At 34.2% G+C, this 14,784-nt stretch overlaps 3 protein-coding genes across 4 annotated transcripts; 2 read left to right on the top strand and 1 right to left on the bottom strand.

Moving 5' to 3' along the window:
* Positions 1-1,874: 1,874 nt before the first annotated feature.
* Positions 1,875-6,133, top strand: LOC108464475 (senescence-associated protein AAF, chlorolplastic). Its single transcript, XM_017764834.2, has 13 exons — positions 1,875-2,048; positions 2,853-3,192; positions 3,279-3,431; positions 3,547-3,620; positions 3,694-3,770; positions 3,868-3,939; positions 4,032-4,100; positions 4,199-4,245; positions 4,327-4,444; positions 4,534-4,602; positions 4,701-4,804; positions 4,881-4,956; positions 5,580-6,133. Exons 2-13 carry the CDS (start codon positions 2,915-2,917, stop codon positions 5,736-5,738), a joined length of 1,296 nt encoding a protein of 431 aa, XP_017620323.1. The 5' UTR covers positions 1,875-2,048; positions 2,853-2,914; the 3' UTR covers positions 5,739-6,133.
* Positions 6,134-7,560: 1,427 nt separating this feature from the next.
* On the top strand, positions 7,561-9,098 carry LOC108480895 (HMG-Y-related protein A-like). The gene is made up of 2 exons (XM_017784025.2): positions 7,561-7,797; positions 8,282-9,098. The coding sequence occupies exons 1-2, from the start codon at positions 7,747-7,749 to the stop codon at positions 8,768-8,770; spliced, it is 540 nt and encodes a 179-aa protein (XP_017639514.1). The 5' UTR covers positions 7,561-7,746; the 3' UTR covers positions 8,771-9,098.
* A 398-nt stretch (positions 9,099-9,496) lies between these two features.
* On the bottom strand, positions 9,497-14,504 carry LOC108489048 (DNA repair protein RAD4). 2 transcript variants are annotated; one of them, XM_017793326.2, is made up of 12 exons: positions 14,357-14,504; positions 13,238-13,788; positions 13,068-13,160; positions 12,894-12,977; positions 12,706-12,807; positions 12,353-12,402; positions 11,456-12,205; positions 11,029-11,347; positions 10,762-10,956; positions 10,505-10,654; positions 10,188-10,397; positions 9,497-10,112 (listed from the first exon to the last, which is right to left on the bottom strand). In XM_017793326.2, the coding sequence occupies exons 1-12, from the start codon at positions 14,397-14,399 to the stop codon at positions 9,717-9,719; spliced, it is 2,943 nt and encodes a 980-aa protein (XP_017648815.1). In that variant the 5' UTR covers positions 14,400-14,504; the 3' UTR covers positions 9,497-9,716. The 2 variants fall into 2 exon arrangements, with proteins under 2 accessions (XP_017648815.1, XP_052886552.1); XM_053030592.1 differs by lacking the exon at positions 14,357-14,504 and having other exon boundaries at positions 13,238-14,326.
* Positions 14,505-14,784: the final 280 nt, after the last annotated feature.

The following is a 14,784-nucleotide window of genomic DNA, read 5'->3' on the forward strand; positions in this document are numbered from 1 at the left end:
AAATAATTTCGAACCCGGGAGGTTGTGTCATGTATATCTCCTCTTGTAAGTCATCGTTTAAAAAAGCATTGTTAATGTCAACTTGGCATAGAGACCAACCTTCCTTCATAGCCAATGCAAGTACTATTCAAATTGTGCAAGAGTGAACCACAGGGTTCTATGTTTCAGAATAATCATTACCTATCTTTTGTGAACATCCTTTAGCAACCAATCGGACCTTGTAACGAGCAACTGAACCTTCTGGGTTTCTTTTTACTTTGAAAAGCCATTTGCACCTGACTGCCTACGATATGGTGGAAGAGTTGAGAGAGACCATGTTTGGTTTTTCGAGAGAGCACATAGCTCCTCCTCAATAGCATGACGCCACTCAGGAAATTTCACAGATTCATGTATATTTATGGGGTCTTTAGGAACACTAGAAGCTTCTTTCAGAAATGATTTTAGTTTAAAGATTCTAGCTTTCCCTCCAGTCACCATGGGATGAGTGTTTTGTGGAGGATGAGGGGGTAGGAGAGGTGAGTTGGAAGGTATCGAAGGTGTGAATCTGGTGAGTTAGAAGGCAAAAAGGGAGTAGTAGAGTAATCCGATGTGGTGGAACCATTGGTGTCTATATTTGGCCAAGGTGAAGGTGTAGGGAATGGTTGAGATGATGTAGTAATTAGAGTAAGCGGGGGAATGTGTGGTTTGAGGATGGAGTCAATATGGGAGTGTGATTTGGGTAGGAATGGGGACTGTGGTTGACTAAAGGAAAATACATGTTCCTCAAATCGAACATGCCATGAAACATATACACGACCGTTGGCATCTTGGCAGCGATATCCCTTGTGTTTTGGAGAGTATCCCAAGAACACATATGGGGCATAATGAAATTGCAGCTTGTGAGCATGATAAGGCCTCAAAAATGGGAAACAGAGACACCCGAATGTACGGAGAAACTTGAAATAACAAATTGTAAAACTAATCAATTCTACAACTCAGCAAAAATGATGAATCATCATTTTTCAAATCTTATCAGGAGCAATTTTAGGATATGCTAATAATATGTGTGAAACCATAATCGTGAATCAAACTTTTAAAATTAAAATTTTAAAATTAACTCTTAATGTTACAAATAAAAATAAAATTGTAAAAAAAAAAATTAAATTATATAATGTATAAATATTGAGGATTAAACTTTTAAGAATTAATACTAAAGTAACATAATATATAAATGTTGAAGATTAAAATTCTAATTACATCAATTTTAAAAGTTAACAAGTTATATTTTCGTTAATAATTTAAAAGTTGATAACTAAAAAGAAAAAAATTAAATAGTTTAGTGATTGAAAAAAAATTATTAATAATTAGGTGAGTATAAGTATAATTTACTCAAAATTAAAAAGTAAATGCTTATCTAAATCTAGTTCTAATGTATTGAATACCGACCATTAAAAATTGAACAATCTATTTATCCCGATTTTTAATAATTGGAGTATCTACTTCAAATCTTTATGCTTACAAGATAATACTTTTGTTATAGGGGATAGGATGAAAAAAAAAATCTAGGTAAAGATGAACTGGATTTTAAATTTGCTACTACCAAATTACAGAAACACATTTTAATCGGAAAAAAAAAATAGTGCAGAAGAAGGAGAAGAAGAAAAAAAAACGGTGGCCAGAGAAACAAAGTGTTTTATCCAGTGTGGACAAACATGCTCTCATTTGGACCAACAAAGCAAAATAATTTGATCCAAAATAAGCGAAGTTAAAAAATTGAAAAAATTAATAATGGCACCTCCAGCTCCAGCAACCCAATATCCATAACATCTGGCTAAGGCCATAATAATTGTCAGAAAAAGACCATAAACAATTTGTCCTTTTCCTTTAAGATCTCACAATAGCTGCAATCGTTGGATCTTTTGGGGCCACATGCTTTACTTGTGGTTACCATTTCATTTCCCAATTCCTTGCCCATTTGCTCATCTCTCTCGCACATTTAAACCCAACTTTTGTGCTTCGCTTGTCTCTCTCTTTGTTTCAGCCTGTGAAAATCAGTTTGTTTTCAACAGGTCAGTATTAACCCTTTTTTTTTCTTTATATTATTGGTTTGATTGTTTATTTTTAGTTCATTTTAGTCCATTTATGGCTGTTTTATACTTTTTTTTCTTGGTGGGTTTTCATTGTTTTATAATTTTCTCCCCTTTTTGGTAAAACAGAGTTCATTTTTCCAGTGAATTTGTGGACTTCTCTATGTGTTTGTGTGTTTTTATTGCTTGATGACAATAGTTGGAACTGAATTATTAGAGAATTGAAATTAATTGTTTCTGATCTATTGATTGCTTCATTCAATCTTCGTCTTGAGCTGTTGGGACATTTGCCAAATGATACAATTACAGTATTCCCGGTACAAGTAACATAATGGCCCTAAGAGTGATAGTGTATTTTGTCCCTTCTACTTAAAAATGACAAATTAGATCAAATAGAAAATTGATTTTTACATGATTGACGGAATAACCAAAAAGTGAAACATGGTGTATCATGTGTATCTTGTATTGACAAACATAGAGCAATTTTTAATAGTAGAAATGGACATAACAGAAGGGATAGTTTACTCTTTAATCGAACAAACATGGATTAATTTGTTCATTTTTTTTAGTAGAGAAGATAAAATGTAATCTGAGTACTAGTACAGGCGCATTTATGGTACTTTTACCCCCTACTTTTACTAATAGGAAAACATGCATTTAAGCACCTTGAATCTATATCTTCAAGATTATTACAATACCAATGGTGTCAATTGAGCTAATGCTGAATAGACTATTTAAAGACTATTTTTGTGTGGCCTTGATTTAGATTTTGTGTTTTGCCTATAGCTTTGAGCTGTTCAAAGGGTGTTTCATTGGTGGTGGGCTTATTTTCATTGTTGATCCCTTCCATGGCATTTACTTCAAGCAAGGTCCCAAATGGGTCAGTTGTGACTAAGACTATTGGTAACACTAACCATCGTGGTAAAATCTATCCTATAACTCGAGGGTTTGATCATCGGAGACTGAGAAATACAGGTCTTTTGATGGCAAAGTTGAGGTTTCCAAACGAACGTTTGGGAAACATATATGAAAAACCTGGTGGTTTCGGTGTCACTCGAGGATCTTCCCTGATATGCTTGTCCTCAAGAACTCAAAAGTCTGAAACCGATTGCTCGGATGCATCTAGGTAAGATCGTAATTCTCGATGCTTGAACATAGTGATACTTTTTCGAGTTCATCTTAAACTTATTGTATGGTACTGTTTCGAGCCAGTGCACAGATTGCCGAAGACGAAGTTGGTCATTCAAGCATGCATGGGAGAACTATACATTCAAGTCCCGGCTTGGCTGAAGCTTGTAGATTCGCTTGTAATGATGCAAAATTTGTAAATGAAAGGGCTCGTAACGACATTGTTTTGCTTTCTCGGTATTAAGCAATCCCTAATATCTGTCGAAATAGCTTGCCGTGATAATCATATGTTGGTATAATATTGGTGGTCATTCGGTAGCTTATTGTTGTGCTATTGTCCTGTTTCCTTCAGTGGAATAATGAGGCTGGATGCTCGTGCTCGTCAGGATGTCGCTATTCTCGGGTCAGGATTTCTTAAACTTGATGGTAAGCTCTTAATGAATTAGTGCACGAAATGCATTTAGCTAACATTTTAACCGAGACGGACTATGCTATGTAGCTAGGGCAAGAGAAGATACAGAAAAAATCGACCGAGGTGTGAAGAAAAAGGCCGAACGTCTTCACCATATTGCCACTGTATGTGTATTTAGTTAGTAAATTCCTTTTTCGTGGGATTAAGACATATCACAGTATCCTTGGATCTAATGTTGTAAAGAACCTTGTATCTTTTTAGATCTTAAAAGCCAAGGCCGAATCTAGATTGAAAAAGGCCGCTGATAAACATTGGAGTGACGGTGCATTAGAGGTACTTTTCAAATATTGATACATAGTTTTAATGTCTCGAAAAATATAGTATTCCACTTATAGCAATAAAATATATGAGGTGTTTCCATCCAGGCTGATCTGCGCCGTGCCGATTTCCGTGCTAAGCAACGTGCTATGGAGGATGCTCTAATGGCTTTGGAGGTGAGGTTCGATCTTATAGGGTTATATCTGAAATCCTGTATTTGCGACAAAGAATGTAATCTATTCTACATTTGTATGCGTTTGTTGGTTGTCTGCAGTTTGTGAAAAACATTCATGACATGATGGTGAGCAAGGTGTACAAATTGTAAGTTCCCTGCATTGAATGATTATCGAGCATTAAAGTGTTAAATTTTGACCCTTTTTTGTTTGTGTATGTCTTATCCAGCCCATTGCGATGGGAAAAAGGTTCACTATCAGCTAATGATTTGATGCTCGAGAAAAACGGGAAGACTCTCGATTTCTTTAATGGTGAAGTGTCTACCGATCGCATTAGTGCTATTCAGGTCCTTTTGTGAATTGCTCTTTCCCTATTGTTTCCTTTACTAGTTGCATTTTCACAACATCGAAAACCATTTATGTTCATGACATATAGGAAGCTTACTGGAGTATAGCATCCGCACTTTCCGAAGCCGATGGAATCGACTACACCGACCCCGAAGAGGTCCAAAACTAAGTATTCGTATTCATATTACTTTGTCTGGTGATTTGAGCAAAGCTTTATTGTTTGTTTATTTACTCGCTCTTTCCTTTCTGGATCAGCTCGAGTTGTTAGTAATGACACTTATAGATCTTGATGCCATGGATGGTAAGAGCAGTGTATCGTTGTTGCAAGAGTGTTCGAGTTCCCCCGATGTCAATACGAGGTACGCCCTTATAATTTTTTATTTAGGGAATGTTTCCCATGTTATGTAATCTTCTTCACCTTTCGTATTGGTGCAGACAAGCATTGGCTAATGCACTAGCAGCGGCTCCGTCTATGTGGACACTCGGAAACGCCGGCATGGGCGCATTACAGGTACCTTTGGTTTATTTTTTAAAGGGTAAATTACACTAGTAATTAGGCAACTATCAGTAAATTTCATTTTTAGTTACCCAACAATGAAAAGTTAGTCACTCCACTGGTCACTCCACTATTCAATTTTTTCTTTTCTTGTTATCAGCCTGCCAATGGTAACAGCTTTTAAAATTAACATAATAGTAACTTTATCCCACAACATTTATACATTGTGTCAATTTAATCTTGATTTTTAAAAAAATCTAAACATTTACATGTTTTGTATAATTTGATCTTTTTGCGGTTTTGCTTTATTTTGTGACCCTTTCACCTGAAAAGGTAAAAAACAAAATTATCAACTAAATTTGATTGAATATATAAAAAATGGAAACATACAAAAATCTAATATGATAATTTTCCTATTGTTTTCATTCTTTTAAAATTAACCCTCAATATTACAAAGAAAAACAAAATATAAAAAGAAAATCGAATTACACAATCTGGAAATGTTAGAAAGTTTAATTTTTTAAAATTAAGACTAAATTGATATAATTTGTAAATATTGAGGATTAAAGTTATTATATCAATTTTAAAAGTTGTCCCAAAAAACAAAATTGTTAATGTTTTCTTCTTCTTCGATGTAGAGGCTGGCAGAAGACGACAACCCGGCGATTGCGGCGGCAGCATCTAAAGCGATTTACGAACTAAAGAAACAATGGGAAATAGAAGAAGGGGATAGCTGGAGGTTTATGATGAATATGAAGCCATCGGAGGACATAGATGGAGATGATGAAGATAACTAATTAAGAAGAAATAATTTTAAAAAGAAAGTGGAAATTCATACTGTAGATATCTACACATACGGTTTTTAACTGGTTGCAGGCAAGTGATGGATCCATATGATGTTTGATGTTAGATTTCATTACTTCCTGAAGAAGTAAAAACCATTAGAATTTGTGTTGTAGTTTATGTAAGAACAGACTTCTTTTTCTTAATGGAAATCTTATTTTTCTGCGTTATATTGAAGTTCGATTAAACTTAAAGTTGAGTTTGTCGGATTTCTGAATAAGGTAATGCTCTTCCCCCAAGAGTTGAATTGGAGAGCTTATAAAGATCCTGCTATGTAAAGGTATTGAGGTTGTAATTGAGTCAGTAATATGAAGTTAAGAGGACTACCTAGAAATTTAGGGCTTGTGAATCCGATTTCTACTTTTAAGTTTTGAGTTCAATTAAGTTTAATTATTAATTTTCATATTTAATTTTGAAATTTTGGTTTCAAAATATATATTAAAGATAAAAGGCTCGATAAGTTTGAGAGCCGTTCAAATCGAGTATTATTAAATTTAAATTTAGTTCAACCGAAAGCTTAAGCTACTTGAGTTTAAATTCAACTTCATATTATTAATTCGAGCTTGATTTTTTTAGTTTAATTTAAATAATTTGTGAGTATCGATATCTCATTTGTACATATGATTAATTATTATCACTTGAAAAATCTCTCATTTTAATGATTTTTTTCAAATTTAATTTCAAACCTAAAATTTTTATTCTAAGATAAAATGTGGTAGGAAAAAGTCATTGATATATTCTTAAATTACATTTAATTCATAAGCAAAGTAGAAGATTTCAAAATCACATATTTGGCTAAATAATAATTACATATAATTTTATTACTCAATAAATATAGATTCAAATCTCCTTTTATTATTATTTTCCTTTAATTCAATCTAAAAAGAATAAATTTTAATGACATTTAATTAATCTATCGTATTATATTTCATAACTTGTAATCAATCATATGATAAAATATATAAATTGTTAAATGTATTAAATACTATATTATTTTCATATTCATTATCTTATTTATAATCTTTCTATTTTTAGATATGGGACCACAATTTTCTTTTTTCCCCAAAAATCACTATACCACAATTTTCTTTTTTCCCCAAAAATCACTATCTCTTTTCTAATTTCTAATTATATTTTTTTCCATTTAATTTCACTCCAACTAGTGTTTATTTCGAAGATTAAAATATTTTAATTTAAAATTAAATAATTAAACTTTCCAAGGTAAAAATATTACAGAAGCTTTTGTACTAAAAATTAAATTACATTTTGCTTTCTTTACTTAAAAATAAGTAATGTAGTTTATGTATGCCGATCAAAGAAAAATTTTATTTATTTATACAATTAAAAACTATTGTGACTAACATAATAACCATACAATAACACATGATGTACCATATGTACATTATCTTTGAAGTATAAGAATCACTCTTTAATAGTAGAAAACTATAAATAATTAATTTATTTAATAAAATAATTAATTTATTTTTAATTTAACTTACAGAAATTAATTTACTTATTTTTGAATAAAAGATATAAAATATAATTTAAATAATAATGCAGAACTTTCACAATATTTTTCCCAAACTTTTTTAACTTAAAACCCAAACCAATTTTAGAATTTTTTTCATTTTTTTCCCTCCACTTTGTTGTTGAAAATATTAAAAACCATACTTGCAAAACGACATCATTTTAAACCGTTCGATCATCATCTATCAAACAAATCCTATCCGTTCATTTCTTTCCAAAAATAAAAATTACAACTTTACTTAATTTATTTTGGCAAAGTGATCAAAGAGTAGTAAAGCTTAAATCTTTATCTTTATTTTCTGTTCTCTCTGAAAAATTTCTAAAATTTTGAAGCTTCGTTGAAGGAATTATCGTCTTTTTTTTTTTTCCCTTTTCTTCTTTGATTTTTTTTTTGGGGGTTTTTTGAGGTGCAAATTGCAAAAGCAGGCAAAATTAATGGCTACTGAAGAGGTCAATAAGCCTCCTTCACTTCCTTCATACCCACAGGTACATTCATCTACTCTCACTCAACAGTTTTTTATATTTTGTTTCTTAAATTTTTAACCATGATAAAAAATTTATCTTTAATTTTCGTTTTTAGTGTTTTTTTTTTAAATTTGATGAAAGTTTACTCTTTTTTTTTTAAAGAAAAATGAAAGAAACCCGTTTTTATACAACCGCCAAATTTGCTAGATTTTGATCTATTTTGGTCCTTATTTGTTCTTCTTTTACTAACTTTAGATTACTACACTTTCCTTTTTTGTTTATAAACTGTCATATTTAATATATATATTCATTTTCTTTGCATGAATTTCTTCGTTTTTCACTGATTATTTTTCTGATTTCTTGTGTTAAAAAAATGGGTTTTGTTGTGTTTTTTTTTTTTTAATTTGTAGTTTTACTTTGAAATTTTGATTTTTTTTTAGCACAAAATGGTGAGCTTTGTATCTTAAAACTGATATAAATCTTAATGTATTTTTTGTTCATGCAGCTGATTATGAACGCCATTGAAGCATTGAACGACAAGAATGGTTCTAACAAGACATCAATATCCAAATACATTGAATCCAAGTATGGAGATTTGCCTGCTGGTCACACTACTCTCCTTTCACACCACCTTAATCGTATGAAACAAACAGGGGAACTTGTCTTCTTGAAAAACAATTACATGAAAGCTGACCCTAATGCACCACCTAAACGTGGTCGTGGTAGACCACCTAAACCCAAGGTTCCATTACCACCAGGTGTGGTTTTAACCCCTGCTAGGCCTAGAGGTCGACCTCCAAAAGACCCCAATGCTCCCATTACTTCTTCAAAACCGGGGACTGGGAAACCACGCGGTAGGCCACGGAAAATGGCTCGACCTGAAGGTGGAATAACCGGGAATTCAACGTTATTGTCGACCGGTTCCGGAAGGCCTCGGGGTCGTCCTCCTAAGGTGAAGACTTCACCATTGACTGAAGTGAGTGTTGGACATTAAGAAGAGTGTGTTTTTATGAGTGGTGCTTACTGTTTGACTATGTAGAACTTTGCATGGTGCTTGTTAGCTTTGTCTATTGTGTGTGTGTGTGTGTGTTGTAGGATGAATTGTAGTTTGTTCCACTTGTTATTGAGGATGATGATGATGATGATGATGATGATGTGATGATTAGTGTTTAATGATGATTAGTGTTGTTGGGTTGTTTCAACTTTTGTCTTCGAAACCTTGTACATGTTGGCTTTTGACCGAAGTCCTGGTCTTGGTTTATTGATCCTGTTATGTCTGGTCGTCTTTGTCAATAAAGAGCAAGAACATCCTTTTTGGCCCACATTCCATTGATTAGTAACAATCACTGATTGTGAGTGATCTTTTATTTCATTTGGGTCAAAATTTCAAACTGATCATACTAGGTATCTATGGTAAGGTATACTGTCACAAATATTCCAAACTTCATGTTGAAAAACGGATGCAAGTAAAAAATAGATATTTCATCCATTTTTTACAAAATAATCGGTTCAAAATTTTATTTATTTTAATGTTAAAAATTGATGTGATTAACAAAATAATCAGATAGTTGCACTTTGTGTGTTTCATTCCAACACATGAGATTGATTTTAATAGTAAAATTGATGAAATTTTTAATAAAATTAGATTGTTCTTAAATTTAGGATTGATTTGTCTATTTTTAATAAAAAAATAAAATATAATTTAACTTTTCGTATAGGGTTTTTCATGATACTTTTACTATACCTTAATCCTACCAAAACCTTGCATGATTTATTTACAACAGCTTAGCTAAAGGAAACAATTAAAGTTTTCAATCTGGTATTTCTAATTTCTACATTCAAAGTACATAATTGGCCCGGTATAAGAAAGTGATACCGGGTTTTTTAAGGTTGTCAAAATAGGGAGCTTCCCGGTCGACTTGTATGTGAAAACCAACATGCTATAATTCTTCCACTTGGATAGAAAATCCACACTCGCATCGCTTGGTTCGGATTGAGTTCTCTGGGTCGAAACTTTCGTTTTTGGTTAAAAAGACATGTTCGTGACCTACCTCTAGTGCTACCAATGAAGTGGTATGCGTGGTATCTTGGTTATTTGCTTTCCGATGGGCTGTAGGTTGTTTACTGTCCTTGCTGCTTTGAACTGGAGTTTTGGTCTCAATATTTTTATCTTGGATGTTTCCGGATGGTTGTGATGACGAACTGTCTCGGTAATAGCTGTTCAACTTTTGTCTGGTTATGACGGATGAAAGAAGTTGATACCATCTTGAGATAGCTTGTGCTTCGGTTCGTTTCTTCTCTACGGCTGCTCTTCTTTCTTCTTCTTCGGCATAGGCCTAAGAGAAAAAGGGAGCAAGCAGAACTTTTAGTTGGGGATCGAGTTTGGAATTTAGCAAGTTCGATGTGGTTACCTCTAATATTGCATCCTTGAACTCTGTACAGACCACGATTCCATCATAGACAGGAACAGCACGACCATTTCTAAACTCAAAACCAACCATAGCCGGTGCATAATCAATTTCCAGCCTCTTGGCAACAACAAATACCCTTGGCAACCTTAAATGAACAGTCCCTGGTGGAAGGCACTTCTCGGACCATACATCAACTTGTCCATGCTCGTTCTAGAATCAAACAACAAGATCCATTGTTAGAACAAGAGGAAAGCTTCACGTTACGTATCCAAGCACCCTAGAAAACCGATCACGGAAATATAGCAGTTAGCAATCACCTTTGGCACAATTCCATTAACAGCACGAGGGAGAAGCAGTGGCTCGAGCTGCCACTTCCCGTAAAGTTCAATAGTTTCTTTAGAATCAATTTCATCACAAACATCTTCGGAAACTCGAACTTTCTTTAGTTTTGAAGATTGTTCCAATACCTGAGGACAATCAATTGCGAATCGTGATTTATTCAGATTTAACTGAAATAACAAAATTAAACTATCGGAAAGTTTACGTAGGGGCAGTTACAACCATAGATTCAGACCTTTATGGGAGTCTCGGTGCCTTTAATCTGCAGTCCTTCGCGCAACCATCTTTCTCGTGTCTTGAGAGTTTGCACACAAGAGCGAGGATATACCGGATGACCAGAGCAGAAACCAAGAATTGGACCTTTTGGATGTAGAATCTGATACTTTGTAAGCCACCTTTCAAGTGCATACAATGCATGGTTTTTATAGGCCTGTAAAAATCGGACAAAAGTTAAAAAAGAAAGATCAAGAATTGCATTGATTGGACCAACTGATCACTATACCTGCTGATTAGTAGGAAGGGGCTCAGTTAATGCCCGAGTTTCCAGTTCCATATCTTCAAGAGAGTTCCTGGTGGCAATGAAAGAGTCCTTCACAGAAGATTCAACTTCGATCTTACTACCATACTCTTTGGAAGCTTCTTGACCTGACTTCTCGGGTAAGATAACATGGTTCAAACTACTATTTTCACCTGGATGTTCAGATACTTTAATTGTACCCCCCGTTCCTCCTGACTCTAACTGCCTCAAAGGTGCTAATACGGAATCCCACCAAGTTGAATTAACTCGTTTCGGTGCTATTTTGTACCACTTCATGCAATACCTATACAATAAATGCATCATAAGAATGTTCAAAACTGGATCTCTTAAAAATGTCACATACATCATACGAATGTTAAAAACAAACACGTGATCGACAAAGAATTGAAACCTGCGGGTCACATCTTTAGCACCATGACCTGCAAAAGCAACTACATATCTCAACGATGTTTTGCATGCAGCAGCTGCGTCTTCTACTTTCTGTTCTCCATCTATAATCGCATTCACAGCATCGACATGCACCCATTTCCCGGTCAAGTTCTCTCCATCACAGTACACTTCTGCCCAAAACAATGGTGATCCTACTTTTCTTGACCCAAGTGCAGTAGAAAATCCTTGGGAACAAGAAGCAGATTCTACTCTTTCGATCCTTTTCCATCTTTTCGTAGGAATAGATCCTTCTAATGAGTTATTACCATTGGATGAGTCGTGAATGTTTTCATGAGTCTCAACACTAGTAGCAGAAATAGCCATTGCCAACTGCATCTCAAACTCGAGATCCCCTTTCCTCTTCAACCCTTGAGAATTTTTAGGAACACATTGTTGAGATGTATCCGGTTGCACCTGACAGGTTGATTTTCCATCAGTTGATTCATTAACAGAAGTAGAGCCCCTGGATTGAGCAATGTTGCTCATTGAGCAGCCATCTTTACTTTTGCGTGAACTTTTGCCATAATCATCTTTCTCGCTGCATGGGGATGTTTGAAATGGAGATGGAGCAATAGAAGCTCTTTTCAGGTTATCCACCATTAGTGTTGAAGTACTGAATATCCCTCCACTCACTCTTTCTGCTGCTTGGTTTGAAGGTTCATATTTATCAGCCTCGGGTTTTAAGGAGGCAACGTCCAAAATGGACACAAACCTGAAAAGAGTTCGGACGAAAAAAAACCATCACTTGAAACAACCTTACAAATGACTGCACGACAACTTGGAAGAGAGAACACCATCTAAGACCAAACAGACGCATTTGAGCTAAATAAAACAACAAAGTTTGATAGTGACATCATACCGTGCCGTAAACTTCAAAGCTCTAAATAATGCCACCGATAAAGCTGCAATCTACAAGAAAACAACCTGTGAGTACTAGTCAACATAGCTCACGTAAGGGTCACTTATGTGACATGTAGCACATAGATTTATCATAAATTGACCAGTCGTATCTCCAGAAACAAAGTTAATATCACCAGGCAATTCGGTTCCATCATACATAAATTAAATGAGACACTATAACATACAACAAAACCAACAAGATCCCCAGATAGGTAACTCTTTATCCACACTTTCTTACCTACAATGACAAATAATAAAGAAATTCAACCCATGTCATCTCATGGATTATAGTACAAGATATCATGAAACTACCTCTTCTGGAGTTCCCTCATGAGTTTCAAGAGCTGTAGCCAAAGCAGTACGAAATGATCTTTCTGCACGAGCTAAGTTTCTCACATGAAAGTTATCATGGAACTGCAAGTTTTATATCAGTCTCAACTAAATCACATAAATAGCTAATTACATAAGTAATCTCTAGACACAACTCAAAATCCACGTACCCAAGTAACAAGAGGAGTCAAAGCGTTTGCAGTGAATTCCGATATCTTCAGTAAGTGTGTAGGTAGAAGAGAAAGTAAAGAAGCCTGTAAAGGTGATCAGATATTTTTAGAAATAGTAATCTGTTACGCACACAATCGTCTCGGGGGCATAATACAAGACATAGAAAAATCAACCTGAATAAGAGAATCATCGCAGGCATTGTCTATTAATCTGCCCCTCGCAAGTAAACAAAGCAAATGAACCTTATGGACAAGTTCAGCCAATTCCTATAAGGAAAAGCAGAAATATTTTGAGTTCAAAGAGAACCGTCATCTAATAAGTCATTACAAGAAACGTAATTCACCTTGTCTTCAGCAGAGGCTCGACGAACAGGCTTCCGTCCTCCAGTTGAACCTGATGGCTCATCAAATTCAATAGTTAACCCCTTCATCCGTTCATTTGGAGAACGGTCTACAGGATCTGGTTTAAGAATCGGACCATCTTCCCAATCTGAATCATTCATTTCTTCACTATCATCGAGAAGAGTATCTTTATGACAATCATCACCAGGTGAAGCATTGTGTGCATCCATTGAATGTACAACTTCTTGTTCCTTTGCTTGAGAATTTTCTATGGCTTCTCTATGACAATCTTCAACCATTGAAGCATTGCACACATCCATTGAATGTACAACTTCTTGTTCCTTTGCTTGAGAATTTTCTATGGCATCTCTATGACAACCTTCAACCGTTGAAGCATTGCACACATCCATTGTATGTACAACTTCTTGTTCATTTGTTTTTGGATCGTTTTCCAGGGAAAATCCATCTTGTTCCTTCTTCCCCGAAGAGCTGAGTCTACTGGATCGTCTTAGAAGTTTGTTCACTCCCTCCTGTGATTTCCTAGCAAGTGTTCCTATATTCAAAAACTCTTCTTTAGTTTCCATCAACCCTCTATGACCCAAAATAAACATAGACGTACACATTTAGATACTCATACATATAATTGAACAAACCAGCATCATGAATTGACTGATTCACATGCAGCCTTCCTTTTAATAAAACTCACTACAAATGTATCAAATGATAACACTCATTAAGCTCAAAAACTCTAATTTCCCAATATTTTTATTGACAAACTAGCACCAGAAATAAACAGCTAATAATAAATAAATTAAACTAAAACGTCCCTAATCTTCTTTTCCAATCACCATTAACATTTCAATACATCTAAATTCTCTACCTTTCCTAAATAACAGTAGAATTTAAAAAAAAAGCTTTAAATTCAGTTACCTCCCTACAAAAGTAAACCCATTTTCCATCTTAATTTGTATAACAACATGAAACATTCTATGATAACCAAAAGATGGGTCTTTTATTAAAAAAAAATTGTGAAATCTAACAAATACCCAAATAAATGAACATAAGAAGCTTGAAATTTTATATAAATAAAATTGAAAAAGAAAAAAAGAAGAAATTTTTACCAGAATATTGGGTTTGGCTTTTAGACTTGTCTCTGTTTCTCATTTTTTTTTCTTGTATTGAGAATTTAAAAAGAAAAAAAGAAAAAAAAAACGGAAGAGAATAGAGAAAAGAGGAGTCCCGCGAAAAAACCTGTCGACAGGGTTTTGTGTTTTTTTTGGGGGGGTGGATTTGGGTGATATGCTACGTGCAGGTGTATCTACTGTACTATACGGACGCAATTAGACGAATCAGATTGAAAATCGGTTCCGCTCGATAAATCTCACCTCACTTAATCCGAATTAAGTTTAAGTAAATGAATTCAAATTAATTTATTTGTAAAAAATTATTTAAATTTAATTATAAAAATATGGGGAGATTTATTTATAGGTGTAAAAATTAAAATAATTTTATAATTATTTATATGATTGTCATGTAAATTTTTAAACCA

Source organism: Gossypium arboreum, chromosome 7 (genome assembly GCF_025698485.1).
Source record: "Gossypium arboreum isolate Shixiya-1 chromosome 7, ASM2569848v2, whole genome shotgun sequence".
Taxonomy (NCBI): Eukaryota; Viridiplantae; Streptophyta; class Magnoliopsida; order Malvales; family Malvaceae; genus Gossypium; species Gossypium arboreum.

What these genes read in the sequence shown, in the direction of transcription:
- LOC108464475 (XM_017764834.2), top strand. Translation starts at nt 2,915, where the DNA reads ATGGCATTTACTTCAAGCAAGGTCCCAAATGGGTCAGTTGTGACTAAG. An exon ending in GATTGCTCGGATGCATCTAG is followed by an intron (nt 3,193 to 3,278) that starts GTAAGATCGTAA and finishes GTTTCGAGCCAG; the next exon opens with TGCACAGATTGCCGAAGACG. An exon ending in TCCCCCGATGTCAATACGAG is followed by an intron (nt 4,805 to 4,880) that starts GTACGCCCTTAT and finishes GTATTGGTGCAG; the next exon opens with ACAAGCATTGGCTAATGCAC.
- LOC108480895 (XM_017784025.2), top strand. Translation starts at nt 7,747, where the DNA reads ATGGCTACTGAAGAGGTCAATAAGCCTCCTTCACTTCCTTCATACCCA. An exon ending in CACTTCCTTCATACCCACAG is followed by an intron (nt 7,798 to 8,281) that starts GTACATTCATCT and finishes TTGTTCATGCAG; the next exon opens with CTGATTATGAACGCCATTGA.
- LOC108489048 (XM_053030592.1), bottom strand. Translation starts at nt 13,858, where the DNA reads ATGTGTACGTCTATGTTTATTTTGGGTCATAGAGGGTTGATGGAAACT. An exon ending in TGACTCCTCTTGTTACTTGG is followed by an intron (nt 12,808 to 12,893) that starts GTACGTGGATTT and finishes TAAAACTTGCAG; the next exon opens with TTCCATGATAACTTTCATGT. An exon ending in ATGAGGGAACTCCAGAAGAG is followed by an intron (nt 12,403 to 12,705) that starts GTAGTTTCATGA and finishes GTTTTCTTGTAG; the next exon opens with ATTGCAGCTTTATCGGTGGC.